The following is a 15,902-nucleotide window of genomic DNA, read 5'->3' on the forward strand; positions in this document are numbered from 1 at the left end:
GTCTAGAACAGCATAAGCAATAAATGTATTTACTACTATTTTAAAAAATTGAAGCATTAGAAAGAGTTCTCTTATATCGAGTACATTCTTTAAGTAGACATGTCCTGTGTTAAGATGTTCTCATAGCTTATGTATAGTCTGAATTTTCCACACAGAAACCCTGCCCCCAGTCATCTGAACAAAAAGAAGTCAGCAATTATGTTTGTATTTGTTACTCTTATATTTCAGAGAAGGCAACAGTATGGAGGTGCAAGTAGATATTGAGTCAAAGCCATCCAAATTCAGGCACAACAGTGGAAGCAGTAGTGTGGATGATGGCAGTGCCACCCGGAGTCATGCTGGTGGTTCATCCAGTGGCTTGCCTGAAGGTAAATCTAGTGCCACCAAGTGGTCCAAAGAAGCAACAGCAGGGAAAAAATCAAAAAGTGGTAAATTGAGGAAAAAGGGTAACATGAAGATAAATGAGACAAGAGAGGACATGGATGCACAGTTGTTAGAACAACAAAGCACGAACTCAAGTGAATTTGAGGCTCCATCCCTCAGTGACAGTATGCCTTCTGTAGCAGATTCCCACTCTAGTCATTTTTCTGAATTTAGTTGTTCTGACCTAGAAAGCATGAAAACTTCTTGTAGTCATGGTTCCAGTGATTATCACACCCGCTTTGCTACTGTTAACATTCTTCCTGAGGTAGAAAATGACCGTCTGGAAAATTCCCCACATCAGTGTAGCATTTCTGTGGTTACCCAAACTGCTTCCTGTTCAGAAGTTCCACAGTTGAATCATATTGCTGAAGAACATAGTAAAAATGGAATAAAATCTAATGTTGATTTATATTTTGGTGATACACTAAAAGAAACAAATAACAACCACTCACATCAGACAATGGAATTAAAAGTTGCAATTCAGACTGAAATTTAGGCCCATAAATGCTGCAAAATAATTACCACTGTACAACCGTGTTTGGAGCTGGTTGAACTACATGTGACTTCTTAAGTTTCAGGTTACCAGCAAAAGCCAGGTTTCATTATCATAATGCAGATACATTTTCTGTGTTCAGCAAGGCATTGTGTGTCATGTGGATCTTAGTTACCAAACTATGAAATGAAGGCTTTAAAAGTGCATTATTTTAAGGATAATAAATTTGAAGAGCAAAGCACGTTTTGTGTGTTTGCCACAAAACATTGCTTGAAGCACATACTTAGATAGAAATTGATCTTAATTTATAATCAATATAAAATACTAATGCAATTCTACAGCATTCAAATGAAAACTTGAGGCTTTAGGGATAAGTGGTTAGTGATATTTTATTGAAACCACTAAGAGATAAGTTTAAAGGAACTGCATAGGTTACTCTCAGTATATGATACTCTTTGTAACATTTCTATTTATATCTGGGTATAAATTTCATTTTTTTTCTTCATATGCAATGTGGTTATATAAAGCTTAAAGCAGCTCATTTGCTACCATTTGGATACTTAGACACTTTGAGCAAGATTGTGGCAGTTTTTGCACAACTTTGAAATAGAAATACGTGGTACTCTATCTTGTATATTGTTGATGCCATCTTAGAGGAAAAATGTAAAGGTAAGTAATTAAGCATATGACAGCAACAAATAAGATATATAAAACTACAAAATAAAGTCCCATTAGGTTATAAGTATTACAAAAAAACCACCTTTCTCTAAGGGGAAATTTGTACCCCATTGATTCTTGGTGCCTTTGGGTTTGACTGGGTTTTAATGGCCTAGTTATTTGAGGATTTTGCTGTGTTGTTTTCCATGTCTTCTCTGGTCACCTTGGATTATATAGAAAAATACAGGAAATAGATAAACATGAATGTGATTAATAATAATGCTGAAAAAGTATTAGCCTACCAAAGACACACTCAGGCTTTAGTGAATAACTTTACATAACCTCAATTTTTAACACGTGTATCTTCTCCAACCATGAAATCAAAGCACGGTGCAGAGCTTGTACCAAGTACAAAAAGTCCATGTATGATTAGCATTATTTTCTTTTGCTTTTGTTTATGGACAATGTTCAGCTGACATAAGCAGAAGTTGGCCAAAATACTGCCTGTACTGTTAATTTCCTGTATAATTCACTTAAATAAAAGCAGGTTAACCTCAATGATAGCAGTTAAAATGTTCTATCTTATGTATTTCTTTTAAGTATTACCATTATGGTGCTACTGAGCGTTTTCTTTTGGTAAAAAGAAAAATGCCATGGGCTGCAGTCTTCTTCCATCACTTTTCCCTACCAGGTCCATTAATATGCTTATAACACTAGTGCCAGTTATTTTATTTGATAATGCTTATGGTATTTGTATATTTGTTTGCATTCCAATTTTGTTTAATGAGTGTGTAAACTGCATACGTTAAATAAATGTAAATACTAATGTATTGCTGCCTTCTGGTGTGTGCACAAGTGTTTTATTATAAGAATGGGAATATTCATTAGCCCTGTGGTAGTGTTCATAAATATTGCAAGCCTTTGTGATTATTCTGCCTTTTGGTCTCAGCCCAAAGGAAAGCATTTGCTGAACTTTTCAACAGTGTTAGAAACTACCCTTTTTTCCTGTCTAATTCCTGCTTTTCCACCAGAAGAAAAGATGCCATATACATAAACATAATTTTTTTGAGTAAATTGGTTGAATTTAACTTGAGTAAATGTATGTATCATTAAATTGTGAAGAGAAATCAGTATTATAAATCCTCATCTTTGAAAAATGGAAAGGTCAGCTAACTTGGGAAAAGGGGAAAAAAGTAAAAAGATCTTAAAAGACTGTTTTAAGAGATTCTATTCTAGCAACATTAGATTATGAAACTGGAGCCATTTAAATTCAAGCTAATTGTAATCAGATGCTTTCTATTCTTGTAGCCTCTGTAAAATGCGTAGATGGTTTTTCTGTTTCTCTGGTATATAGTTAATACTTGATGAAAATAATTTTTTTTTTGTTCTTTTTTTTTTTTTTTGAGATGGAGTCTCACTTTGTAGCCCAAGCCTGGAGCGCAGTGGTGCGATCTTGGCTCACTGCCCCCTGGGCTCAAGCAATTCTCGCGCCTCAGCCTCCCAAGTAGCTGGGATTACAGGCGAACATCACCATGCCCGGCTAATTTTTTTGTGTGTTTTAGTAAAGACAGGTTTCACCATGTTGCCCAGGGTGGTCACAAACTCCTGAGCTCAAGTGATCCGCCCACCTTGGCCTCCCAAAGTCCTGGGATTACTGGCGTGAACCACCATGCTCGACCAAAATAATCTTCTGAATATGTTGACTGCCTTCTTGACATTTCTTTAAAAGGCTGAAGATGAAATGGAAAGCTAAATGATCTTTAGAGGAACACAGCAAAAATAGTGCCCTATAGGAGGCTGGTGCATTCATTCACCCTACACCTTCTGGTGATACTCCCAACCAGTATCACTTCAGTCTCACCTTAAAACTAGCTTCAGAAATTCCTTGTCTCCTGGATCCTTCAAAGTTGGATTAATTTAGGACCAAGCCCGTTTTCCCTGGAGCTCAACTCTGGGCTAGCCTCGAACAAGAGATACCTCCAGGGTATTCAAAATAAACCTTAACTCACTGAAATCTTGTTAAAACTCTTTGTACCTTAAAGCCTGTTGGAAAAATCATCTGGTAATGAGAGAAAAGAAATACAAAGATTATAATAGTATATCCTACTGTTGATCATGTAGACCACCAATTTAACTGGTAGATTCACCTCAGTGTACAAATGCCCAGCTTCAGAGCACTGAATTAGTTAGCTTTTTATATTAAATGCACATAATCCACCACTCCTAACTTATTTTGCTGGAAATTGTGTTAATTTGTAAACATGTAAGGCTTTCCCTAGCCTGTTGTCTAGGTAAACGTATAGACCATTCACCAAAGGATAAAGTATATGTTGAAAACCGTCAGAGCTATTAATTGCTACATGACATGAGCAAAAGAAACTCCTGCTCCACAGATTGTTTTGCCTTTCCATTCAGAGTCAGCACGCTTCTTACAGATTCTAGTCTGTACTTGGATCTGAGGAAAAAAAATTCTTTTCTCAAGGCTACATTTCATATGGTTCCTTTTAATGGATTTGTTGTTTCATTTATTTCCTTCACTAGAGTATGAGATATCATTGCTAACAGCCAGTGTTTACATACTGGTTGATTTTTGAATGCCAAAAATAGTATTTTACACTTGGGGAGAGTTATGTTATTTAGGGTGGCTATCATTTAATAGATGGATATGAAAAAGTTGGCAGTTTTAAAATTTAGTTCAAATTGAATCACTGTACATCATATGCTAGTCAGAATTTTTGTGACTTCTACCAATTTATTCATTCAACAAAGTAGATGCTGGAAATAACAACATAGTACCAAATAAACACCCTGGCTTCAGAAGGCTTATATTAGAATTTGGAGGATACAAAAATAATAAACATGTACATGTAGCTTAAAATAATGGAACCAGATGTAAAATAACCAGATGATGGTTGCTATGAAAAATTTGAGGTGGGCACAATAAGAGTGACTGGGGTTTGGGGGAAGCAGTACTGTTTTATACAGGGCAAAACGGGAAAAGTCTCTGTTAGAAGACATTTGTGCCAAGATCTAAAGGAAATGAAGGAACCATGTAAACATACCTGGTGGATGAACATCTCAGAAGCATCTCCAAGGTGAGTTAGTGGACAATGTGGACATCAGTCTTGAAATCTGAGTTTGCTATCTAATAGTTCAAGTCTGCCACTGTTTTTTCCTTGGTGTCTTGACTGTCCTTGGCACTTTACATTTCCATGAACAGAATAACCTTGTTGTGTTTCACCAATTTTGATTGGGAATACATTGAATCTATAATTATCCCTATAGAAGTCTTTTACATCTTTTGTTAAAGTACATTCCCAGGTACTTGATATTTTTTATCCTATAATAATGATATATTTTTAAAATGTCGTTTCTTTCTTTTTGAGACACCCGAGTTTCACTCTTGTTGCGCAGACTGGAGTGCAGTGGTGTGATCTCACTTCACTGCAACCTCTGCCTCCTGGGTTCAGGCGTTTCTCCTGCCTCAGCCTCCCGAGTAGCTGGGATTACAGGCGTCCCACCACCACACCCAGCTAATTTCTTGTATTTTTAGTAGAGAAGGGGTTTCATTATGTTAGCCAGGCTGGTCTCAAACTCCTGACCTCTGGTGATTCACCTGCTTCGGCCTCCCAAAGTGCTGGGATTACAGGCGTTAAGCCACCACGCCCGTCCTCATTTTCTGTTCGTAACTAATAGTATACAGAAATACCATTGATTTTGTATAACAATTTTGTATCGGTGAATCTTACTCTTTTAATTCCAATGGTTTATCCCCAGATTCTTTGGGATATCACTGTACAGTAATTTTGAATATTTGTATTAAACACTTTTACAGTGCTTTGAAGTGTCAAATACTTTCTGAGCACTTTTAAAATAGTAACTTATAGAAAAGCAAACATAAAAAATAATAAAAGAAAAATACAACTTATCCAGTTTACTTATATAACAAACTTGCAAATGTATCCCTGAACTTAAAAGTTAAATTAAAAACTAATATTAGGTTGACCTTGAACAGTGAATAGGGGTCATATAATTTAGAAAGGTGCAAAAGATAATTGTATATCAAATTATATATTAAAGTCTTAATTATCATTAGAGTTGGTTCAAAATAAAATACTTATTCCTCAGAACAACTCTGAAGGAGGTATTATCTTCATTACAGATGGAGGTAACTGAGGCACAGAGATATTAAGTAATTTGCCTGGGTTGCACAGCTGCTAAGTGGTAGAGGTGGTATTCCCATTGTTTTGGTTTTTTTTTCTCTTAGATCATTGCATCATTTATTTATTTTTCTGGCCTTTTGCACTGGCCAGGACTTCTAGTGTATACTTCTGAATAGCAGTGGTTATAGGGGGCATTGTTGATTTGTTAACCTCAAAGGGAAACCTTTCATCATTTCAGCTATTATTTGTCGCACATATATTTATAGGATATCGTTTATTGAATTTAGTAAATTATCTTCTAACTCCTAGTTTGCCAAGAGTTTTTACCTTGGAAAATATGTTGAATTTTATTGGCTGTTTATTTGGTGGGGGGAGCATCTGCTATATAATTGTGATTACTTTGATATGTTAATGTGGTGAATTTGATTCTTCAAATGTTAACCTAGGGGCAGACTTCAGTGATCAGAGTATGTGAGATTGGAATGATGTCTTCCTCGAATGTTTGGTAGAAATTGCTATTAAGACTGTCTGCATTTGAATTGTTTGTTTTTTAGTACAAGAGAGAGCCAGGTTTTCAGGGTTAGTAAGCAGCTCATTTTCATCTATATGAGCAGTAAGATAAGGCAGTCTCTGCTCTGTAAGAGTTGATTAATTCTAGAATGTGTGGGCTGGCTGGTGACAAGATAGTCTTGCTTTCGCTTTTTTTTTTTCTTTCTAGCCTTTTGCCTAAATAGCACTGGAGCACATACTTCTGCCACTTTTTGTCCTGCATGGAGGTAAAATATAGACATTCATAAACTGTGTGTTCCAGGTATTAATACCTCCAGATTCTTAATTCTGTATTCAAGATATTAGGAGAACAAATCTTAAACTCTAGTCTCATGAGGGCAGGGACCTTGTCTTTCCTTTTATTTTTTCTATACTTATAGTATTTATATAGTATATATAAAGGTATTTATATAGGAAATTCTGATGGGACAGAACAACAACTGAGCAAAGGGAATGAGAATGTTTGTGGACTCAGGGTTGATAACCAGTCACTTCGTAATATTGTACAGTAAAATAAGTTGTTTGAAACAATACAGTGGCTGAAAAGACAGTTAACTTTTAACAAGGTTTTATACCAAATACGTTAAGTTTACAAATACTCTATCATGTATGACAGCCATTGGAACCTAATTTCCAGGGTTAATATAGCCAAGACATTGTAACTTTGCTTTTGGGGGCTTTTTGTTGCTTTTTTGCTTGTTTAAAGAAAATGTAATACTTTTAACTAGATAAAGAAATCACAGTTACTTTAGAGGTATCATGAACTGATGTTTTAGAGACTTTCTATTTTGAAAGCTTAAATAAAATGCGCACAAACAAATTATTTCCCCATCCTTTTTTCCTTACCTTTCTGTGTTTTGTTCTCCCCTTCTCTTCTCTGCCTCTTTCCCTCATTATCTTCCCCCATAACCAGTGCAAATGACAAAATGTGTGTGATGCCAGTTTTCTCCATGTTCATAGTCACATACAATGTATATGTACGTTAATTTTCTTCATTTTTTTCTCAGTAATATCTTTGGGAAATCTGTCCAAGTCAACTGTATGACTCCAATTCATTCTTTTTAATGGCTGCCTAAGAATTCTGTAGTATAAATGTGCTGCAGTTATTCAGACATTCTCATATTGATGAGCATTCACTTTGTTATTTGTTGTTTGTTTCTTCAATATAAAACACTGCAGAAAACATTGTAATACTTACATCCTTATATTCTGGTACTTCTAAGTATGGGAGATAGATTCAAGGAACTCAAATGACTAGGTTAAAGTCCATGTATATTGAATTTTTAAAAGGTTACCAGATTGTCTCCCAAAAAAGGCTGTCACAATTTACAATTTGCCAACAATACAGGAGTTCCCTTTTCCCTGCATTCTACTAACGATAGGTATTAGAGCTTTACAAATTTTTAAACTGTTTGGTGTAAAGTAATATCTATTATCTAATGTTACATTTTCCTGACTAGTAAATGTGTATATCATCTTGTGTTTTCTTTTTTTTTTTTTGGCCTAGGAGGTGGAAGATGGTATTTGAATTTGCTCTTCTTTAAATTGGCTCTTACATCCTTTGTCTATTTTTATTTATTTTTATTGTTTTCTTGTCAGTTTGAAAGGTATTTTGGCCAGGTGCAGTGGCTCACTTTGGGAGGCTGAGGCAGGAGGATTACTTGAGGCCAGGAGTTCAAGACTAGCCTGGGCAACATAGTAAGACCCCATCTCTGTTAATAAATAAAAATGAAAATAGGGCCGGATGCAGTGGTTCACACCTATAATTCCAGCTACTTGAGAGGCTGAGGCAGGAGAATAGCTTGAACCCGGGAGGCAGAGGTTGCAGTGAGCTGAGATCATGCCACTGCACTCCAGCCTGGGCAACAGAGCAAGACTCTATCTCAGAAAAATAAATTAAAAAAAAAAAGAAACATATCTTTATACCGTAGCTGTTAATAGTTTGACTCTTGTATTTTTCTCCACATACGTCATTTGACTATTTATTAGCATTGTGTGTGCATTCTATTTTATCCTTAAATAAACTTTTAATTTTTGAATATTTTTAGATTTACAGAAAAGATGCAGATAGTTCAGGGTTTCCACATACTCTTTACATTTTTTTTTCTGCAATATGAAACCTGTTGTGTGTCTTTAATTGTAATATTTTAGACCTTCTGGTCATGATTAAGCTCTCCTCTCTTTCTAAATTATACTTGTAGTCTCTTTGGGTAGTTTGTAGTGAGATTTTGAATTTTTCATTTTTAAAAATCTATCTTCAGTTTATCTTAGCATTTAGTGTAATATAAAGGTCCAGTTTTACTTTCTTCCAGATGGAAAGCCATTTGTGATGGCACTATTTTTAAAGTAATCTTTCTTTTTCCCAGTAATTTGAATACCGTGTTTACACTAGAATCCATTTCTAGATTTCTACCAAAAAGTCTGCTGGGATTTTGACTGAAATACCATTGATACCTATTTATCAATATGAGGAAAACTGGCATCTTAACAATATCAAGTCTTCCTATCCATGAATACAGTATATCTGTCCTTTCAGTTTTTAAATTTCTCTCAACAGTGCTTTATAGTTTTCAGTGTACAGATCTCTTAAAAATACCAATTTATGATTACATTCATTACTAGTATACAGAAATAAAATAATCTTTGTATATTGATCTTGAATCCTACGACCTTGTAAATCAAATTAGTTTTAGTAGTTTTTTTGTAGATTCTATGGACTTTTTTTTTTTTTTTAAGTAGAAGCCTTGCTCTGTCGCCCAGGCTGGAATGCAGTGGCTTGATCTCAGATCACTGCAACTTCCGCCTCCCGGGTTCAAGCAGTTCTCCTGCCTCAGCCTCCAGAGTAGCTAGGATTACAGGCGTGTACCACCACGCCTAGTTAATGTGTGTGTGTGTGTGTGTGTGTGTGTGTGTGTGTGTGTGTGTTTTAATACAGAGTTTCGCCATGTTGGCCAGGCTGATCTTGAATTTCTGACCTCAGATGATCCGCCTGCCTCGGCCTCCCAAAGTGCCAGGATTACAGGCATGAGCCACCCTGCCAGGCCTCTGTAGGGTTTTCTTCATAGATAATTGTGTCTGCAAGTAAAGAAAGGTTACTTCTTTTCCAATCTGGATGCCTTTTATAACGTTAACCCCTTCTGGCTTCAACCTCTAGTACAGTGTTAAATAGAAAGGGTAAGAGGACATCTTTACCTTGTTTCCACTCATGGGGTGGAGGTAGTCTTTCGGCCTTCCTCAGTTTTTATCCCTCCTGGCAAGTTCTTGAAAAACTCAAGTAGGTGGCCTTATCAGGATTGATTGGAAAACCGCAGAGTTTGCCTCTTAAGTTGTTCACTACTTTGGGTGATTTGCTTTTCCCCACCCCACTTCGTTCATTTTTCACAATTGAGATACAGTTTGCATACTATAAAATTCACGTTTTAAAGTGTACAATTCAGTGTTTTTACAAGGTTGTACAACTGTTACTAATATCTGACTCCAGAACATTTTCATCACCCCAGAAAGAACCCTTTACCCATTAGTAGTCAGTTCCCACTTCCCCTTCCTCTCAGTCCCTGGCAACTACTAATTTACTATCTCTATGGGTTTGTCCATTCCGGACATCTCACATAAATGGAATAATAAAATGTGGCCTTTTGTGTCCCGCTTCTTTCACTTATTACTTTCAAAGTTCATCCAAGGGACAGCATGTATCACTACCTCATTCTTTTTTATGGCTGAATAATATTCAGTTGTATGGATATGCCACATTTTTGTTTATCCATTCATTAGTTGATGGACATTTGGGTTGTTTCCACTTTTTGGCTATTATGAGTAGAACTGCTATGAACATTTGTGTACAAGCTTTTGTGTGAACATATGTTTTCTACTTTCAGTAATAGGGGTTGCAGAATTATTGGATCAAAATGGCAACTCTCTGTTTAAGTTTTTGAGGAGCTGCCAAACTTCCAAAGCAGCTGCACCATTTTACATTCCCATCAGCAATGTATGTGGTTTTTAATTTCTACACATCCTCACCAGTACTTACTATTGCCCACCTTTTTTATCGTAGCCACCCTAACAAAATCTTTGCCCTTGTTTTAGAACAAGTATGAATTAGGATGAAAATTATGTTTATTGAAGTAGTCGTCCCAATCCACTGCTTAATTACAGAAAATAATTGGTCCTGTTTTGCCAGGCACTGTGTAATTCCAGCACAGCAGTTGGGGAGGCTGAGACAGATGGATCACTTGAGGTCCGGAGTTCAAGACTAGCCTGTCCAACATGATGAAACTCCATCTCTACTAAAAATACAAAAATTAGCCAGGCGAAGTGGTGCACACCTGTAATTCCAGATTCTTGGGAGGCTGAGGCAGGAGAATTACTTGAACCTGGGAGGCAGAGGTTGCAGTGAGCCGAGATTGTGCCACTGCACTCCAGCCTGGGTGATAGAGCAGGACTGAATCTCAAACAAAACAAAGAACAAAAAAACAGCTGATACAAAAGGGACACCCTGGCCTTTTTAAAAATAAAAACAAATTGGTCCTATTTTACAGATGGGAAACTGATATAAAAGAGATCTAATGGCAGGTAGTAAGATTAAATTTTAGGCTATTTTTGAACTTGGGTTACTATTAAAAATAGAATATTAATTCAGGTTGCTTTGTAAGTCTCCTGTCTGGTTTGTGTTTCCTGTAGTGTGAAGCATACCTGCAGTGGCAGAATTTTTCTTACCAAGTTCCTTCCTTGTGCAATGTGGTACTGGAAATTCTACAGTAAAGTAATCCAGTCACACTGAGCTCTTCCTTCTCATTGACCTGAGTCTATTTCAAAACATGGCCTAGGTTTTACCTCTTCCTGAAATGTTTTCGAGTAACCCTATTTGGCCCTTTTAGTACCTTTAACACTTGAACGTTTCATTGATGCTGTTTTCTCCTAGGAGAGTCTCTTGCACTTGGTGTTACTGCCAGTTTTTTTTCCAAATGAAGTATGAGCTCATTAAAAGCAGGGGCTATCTTTTTAAAAGTGTATCCCCCACAATACTTATTCAGAGCGTCATAAATAGTGTCATTCACTGGCAGTGCTTATGCAATTCAGATGTTAATTATTGCATCCTCAGCTTCTATGCCAGTGGATCATAAATTCTAACTTCCCTAAGCATCATAAGAGAGATTTTTAGATTTCCAACCCCCTAGATTGTTAAGATTCTCAAGTGACTCTGTGCAAACATTTCAAGAACTACTGTTTGAGAAATATTTAGAGTGTCACTGTAAACATTTCTGTAATAGGAACTTCCTAATCTGAACTGTGGCGACAAGAACACCAATGGGGCAGTGTCCTCTGGATTCATTTATTCAGCAAACTTTACTAAGCATCCATTAGCCTATACCAGACTCTGGACTTAGTGTATTGGTTCATCCTCAAAACAATGACAGATTGGAAAATAAAGATGCTATTGCAAACATTCTCTGTAGCCCAAGTTGTGGGGTAACCTCTTGGCTGTTGTACCATGACTGACTAATTTCCAGGAGATGGCACCAGAGGTCCAAGACTAACTGCTTCTCTCCATATTAATATTGCTATTGGAGGGATCTTAATATGTGCCTCTTCTCCAGTAAATAACTATTAAGGTGTCCATACTATTTGAAAAGAGGTTTCTTATGTTTTTCTAACACATAGAGGAGATCATTATACTTAAGAAAGCAGTTAGACACATGGAAGGAAAGATAAGGTGCTTATCAAATAACAGAAGGCATTTTACATTAACCACATAAACCAGTAACCCCAAATGGTAGGAAGATACCCCATTTTGCAGACGAGGAACCTGAAGACTGCAAGGTCATACAGCTCCTAAGTAGAGCTGGGATTTGATACCAGGTGTATCTGATGCCAAAGTCTGTGCTCTTAAGCAGTTTCCCAGAGGAAAAGGAGAGCTGCTGAAAGTTAGTCTCTTGCTTTTCATTGATTCTTCTGATATCAATTGACTTTCAGCCACTTCTTTGATTTTTGGCAAAAGGCATCAAAATCTATAAACTCGGCTGGGTGCAGTGACTCATGCCTGTAATCCCAGCACTTGAGGAGGCTGAAGCAGGAGGATCGCTTGAGGCCAAGAGTTTGAGACCAACCTGGGTAACATAATGAGACCCTGTCTCTACTTTTAAAAAAAAAAAAAAAAAAAAAGGCCGAGCATGGTGGTGTACGCCCGTAGACTCAGCTATTCAGGAGGATGAGGCAGAAGGACTGCTTGAGCCCAGGAGGTTGAGGCTGCAGTGAGCCATGATTATGCCACTGCGCTCCAACCTGGGCAACACAGCTGAGACCCTGTCTCTAAAAACAAGCAAAAAACCTATAAACATGACAAAATTCATAGTACTCTAGAGATAGATTTCTCCTTACAGACATCCCTTGATAGAGCTCAGGCAGGAGAATTCTGTGACTTGCACATCAGTTTTTAGGGAGTCCTTTTGGTCTGAGTGGTACCTACAGGCTAATAGGAAAGTAAAACAAATTCCAACTACACACTTTGCTCCATCCTCTTCCTAGAGAGCAAAACCCATGTGTTAGGAAAGAAACTATAAGAAAATACGTTTGAAATCACTTTAACAACATGCTGTGCCATAACTCATGCTTAATCTCTGCACATAACATAGAATCAAGCCTTCTGAACTACTTCCTGGGAGGCCTCTAGTGAATAGTATACTACCAATAGGCATCACCACTTGGTAGGATAAAGGGAGTTTTCACGAAGATGCCTAAGTGGAAATGAAAAGGTTAAGCTTAAAAGCTCCATGTCTTTGAAGCTTTCCTGACAAATAACAAATTCTCAATATATCTATCACTTTGCAGTCCCAACTTGTAGAGGCCTTTTCATTTTAAGATCTTGCTCATGAAGGAGGCACTCTCTGAATTTGCCTAGATTATGGCTCACTCTGAGCAGTTAAGAAATATAATAGCCTGTCTAGACTCAGTATCATAGCTGTCCTTAAGGTTTGCTTTCTTTGCCTTCCAAATTTCACCTTTTCCCTCAAATCCCAGATAGCAAAAGGGCCAAACCAGTCACAGTTTGTCAGCATTTCACAATACACAATATCCTTATGTGTGTTCTTACTTGGAGTTCAATATAAGTGAAACGATTTAGATGAGATGAGCTGTAACAATTCTCTCCAGGCTACAATGTAATACAATTCTATGACTAAGAAAAGGCTGCTGGGGGCTGGGCGCGGTGGCTCACGCCTGTAATGCCAGCACTTTGGGAGGCCAAGGTGGGCGGATCACGAGGTCAGGAGATCGAGACCATCCTGGCTAACACGGTGAAATCTGGTCTCTACTAAAAAATACAAAAAATTATCCGGGCGTGGTGGCGGGTGCCTGTAGTCCCAGCTACTTGGGAGGCTGAGGCAAAAAGGCTGCTGGGTTTGATCAAGGATGTTGAGAGGAGTTTTAATTCAATAGTGATGGGAGGCAGAAGCCAAAATTCCTTCAAAAAAGGATTCAATGAGAGGTGGGGAAAATGGAGAATCATTTTATTTTTCATTTTGTCTTGTAAACAAAGTTATCCAGTTTTGAAAGCAATGGTATATGGAAAGATGGAAGGTTGAGAAGGACTTTTCTTTAGGTGAGGAATAGCTACATAGGTTTATAGGCTGACAGGATGGCAGCAATGAAAAGGGAGATATGAAAGAGAAGGTATTATTCTCAGAGGAGAGACCTAGAAGAAAAGGGAGGGATAAGATCAGGGGTCAGCATTAGAGAGGGGTAAGACTACTTTCAGAGAGGAACAGTTGGAGGCAGAGGATCTGGTGATGAGTCAAGAGGAGGGGAAGCTGATTGGAGCAGTCCTATGGGATGGTCCATTACTTCAGTTAAGATCAGGAGGCTGAGGGTGACCATGGAAGCATGTGTTAACAATTCCAGAGGCCAGACATTAAGAGGCTGGACATAGGAGGTGTGGAATCCAGCATTCAAGATCTGCACACAGGGAACTTTCACATTGCCCACGAGCCAGAAATAGTAATGATATTAGTCTCTTAAAAGTGTGCAATTTAGGAAGTATTTTCATGTTATTTTGCAACAAACCTGTCATCCCAGATGATAACATTTAAAAATAAGCAAACTTAAGCCCAGAGTGATTGTGATTTGCTCAGATGTTTTACACCTAGTAAATAATTGTCACACAGTTTTAATTCAAGGGCTTTTAGTTTCTTTCCTTTCCTTTTCTAACATTTTGTCTTTCACCCTTTTTGTCTAGAAACTTTGTTCATAAAGTCCCTAAGGTATGAGTTAAGCTCTGATGATTAAATAACCCACACTCTGTATGGAATTACTTTTGAGACTTTTCTCCTTCCAGATACACAATTTACAGCAAACCAATTAGATATAACAAGTGCTGACATTCCACTAAAATACTTTAGGTAATATATGTACCCACAAATATAATTATAAAATTACTAAGCATCATTCATTCAGTGAATAACTTACTGAATCTATTATGCCAGGCATTTTGCTGAGCACTGTGGGAAACAGAACTGAACCAGATATTTTATGTCAGACAAGTAAACTCAAAAACACCAAAACAATGTGGGTAAGACATCCTGTGCAAATGCAGTTAATCTTGGGTGAGTGTTCCATGTTTGTGTAATGAAATCTCTGCCAGGATGAAATATTAGATATGGGGACTGAGAGCAAGGAAAGTTTAGAAGCCCAGGTTTCTTAGGCCAGTGTGTGAATGCTGGTACCTTTTTTGGAACTATGGGATAAGTGAAGTCTGAGTTTCAGGGAACAGAGTTCCATTTAGGGCATGTATAGTTACAGTATCTGAGACATCTGTGTAGAGATGAACAGTTTGAAGTTGGCTTTACAAGTCGAAGCTCAGGAAAGATTTAAAGGCTGAAAAAAGAAGAGATACAGAAACAGACTGAGAGGTTAAGTGTTTGGGTATAGTACAAACAATAAAAATCTCAGTGGCTTAACAAAAAAAGCATAAGCTTGTTCATTCTGTGTGTCCAATATGGACTGGCAGAACCCTATTTCAAACCAGTATTCAAAGAACCAGGCTGACCAAGCCAGTCATCTTGTAACTGCACTGACTGCAACAGGAGGCCTTGTCACTGTAGCAAGGGAAAAGATCAGGGAGGGTTTGGGGCCAGATCTTGCATACTTTGGCTCAGAAGTGACAACATCACTTTTACCTAAACCCTACTGGCAGAAGTGGTCATGTGGCCCCAACCAATTACAAAGAGGCTGAAAAGTACAATCTTGTGTATGCCCAGAAGGGGAAGAAAACCAGGTCTTAGTTAAGAGTAGAATGCCAGAGTATAATTAAAATTGTGATATTTTCTGCCATTTTATATGCAGCATGCAATTTTCTGTTCTATCCAGCTATCACACAAGCCACATGTTCCAGTAATATTAAGATTCATGCAGTTCTCTGAACATGCCAAGTAACTTCACACTTTCATTCAACCTGCACCTTCAATATGCACTTTGATACCCTTGCATCTTGTTTCCTCTGCCTGGCACATCCTTTTCTCTTATCCATATGACATACTCAAGCTGTGGAAGAACTGTGCCCCATAAGAAACCTTTCCTAACCCTCTCTCAGGCAGGCCTGGGCATTCCTCTTGCTCTGTGTTACCACT

At 37.6% G+C, this 15,902-nt stretch overlaps 1 protein-coding gene across 10 annotated transcripts in view; it reads left to right on the forward strand.

Annotated features, from left to right (window-relative positions):
• Positions 1 to 15,902, forward strand: part of LOC105476058 (ring finger protein 19A, RBR E3 ubiquitin protein ligase) — a 116,157-nt gene that overhangs the window by 51,329 nt on the left and 48,926 nt on the right. For 7 of the 10 annotated variants that reach the window (XR_011606853.1, XM_071067949.1, XM_071067950.1 and 4 more), the window contains exon 10: positions 229 to 368. Coding sequence is in view for 9 of the 10 variants with exons in the window: in XM_071067949.1 (XP_070924050.1) it covers positions 229 to 368 (140 nt within the window). In the remaining variant the exon portion in view is untranslated. Of the gene's footprint in view, positions 1 to 228; positions 15,075 to 15,902 lie in introns of those variants that run through there. The other 3 variants (XM_011731691.3, XM_011731692.2, XM_071067948.1) reach the window with 1 other exon arrangement.

Source organism: Macaca nemestrina, chromosome 8 (assembly GCF_043159975.1).
Source record: "Macaca nemestrina isolate mMacNem1 chromosome 8, mMacNem.hap1, whole genome shotgun sequence".
NCBI classification, from domain to species: Eukaryota; Metazoa; Chordata; class Mammalia; order Primates; family Cercopithecidae; genus Macaca; species Macaca nemestrina.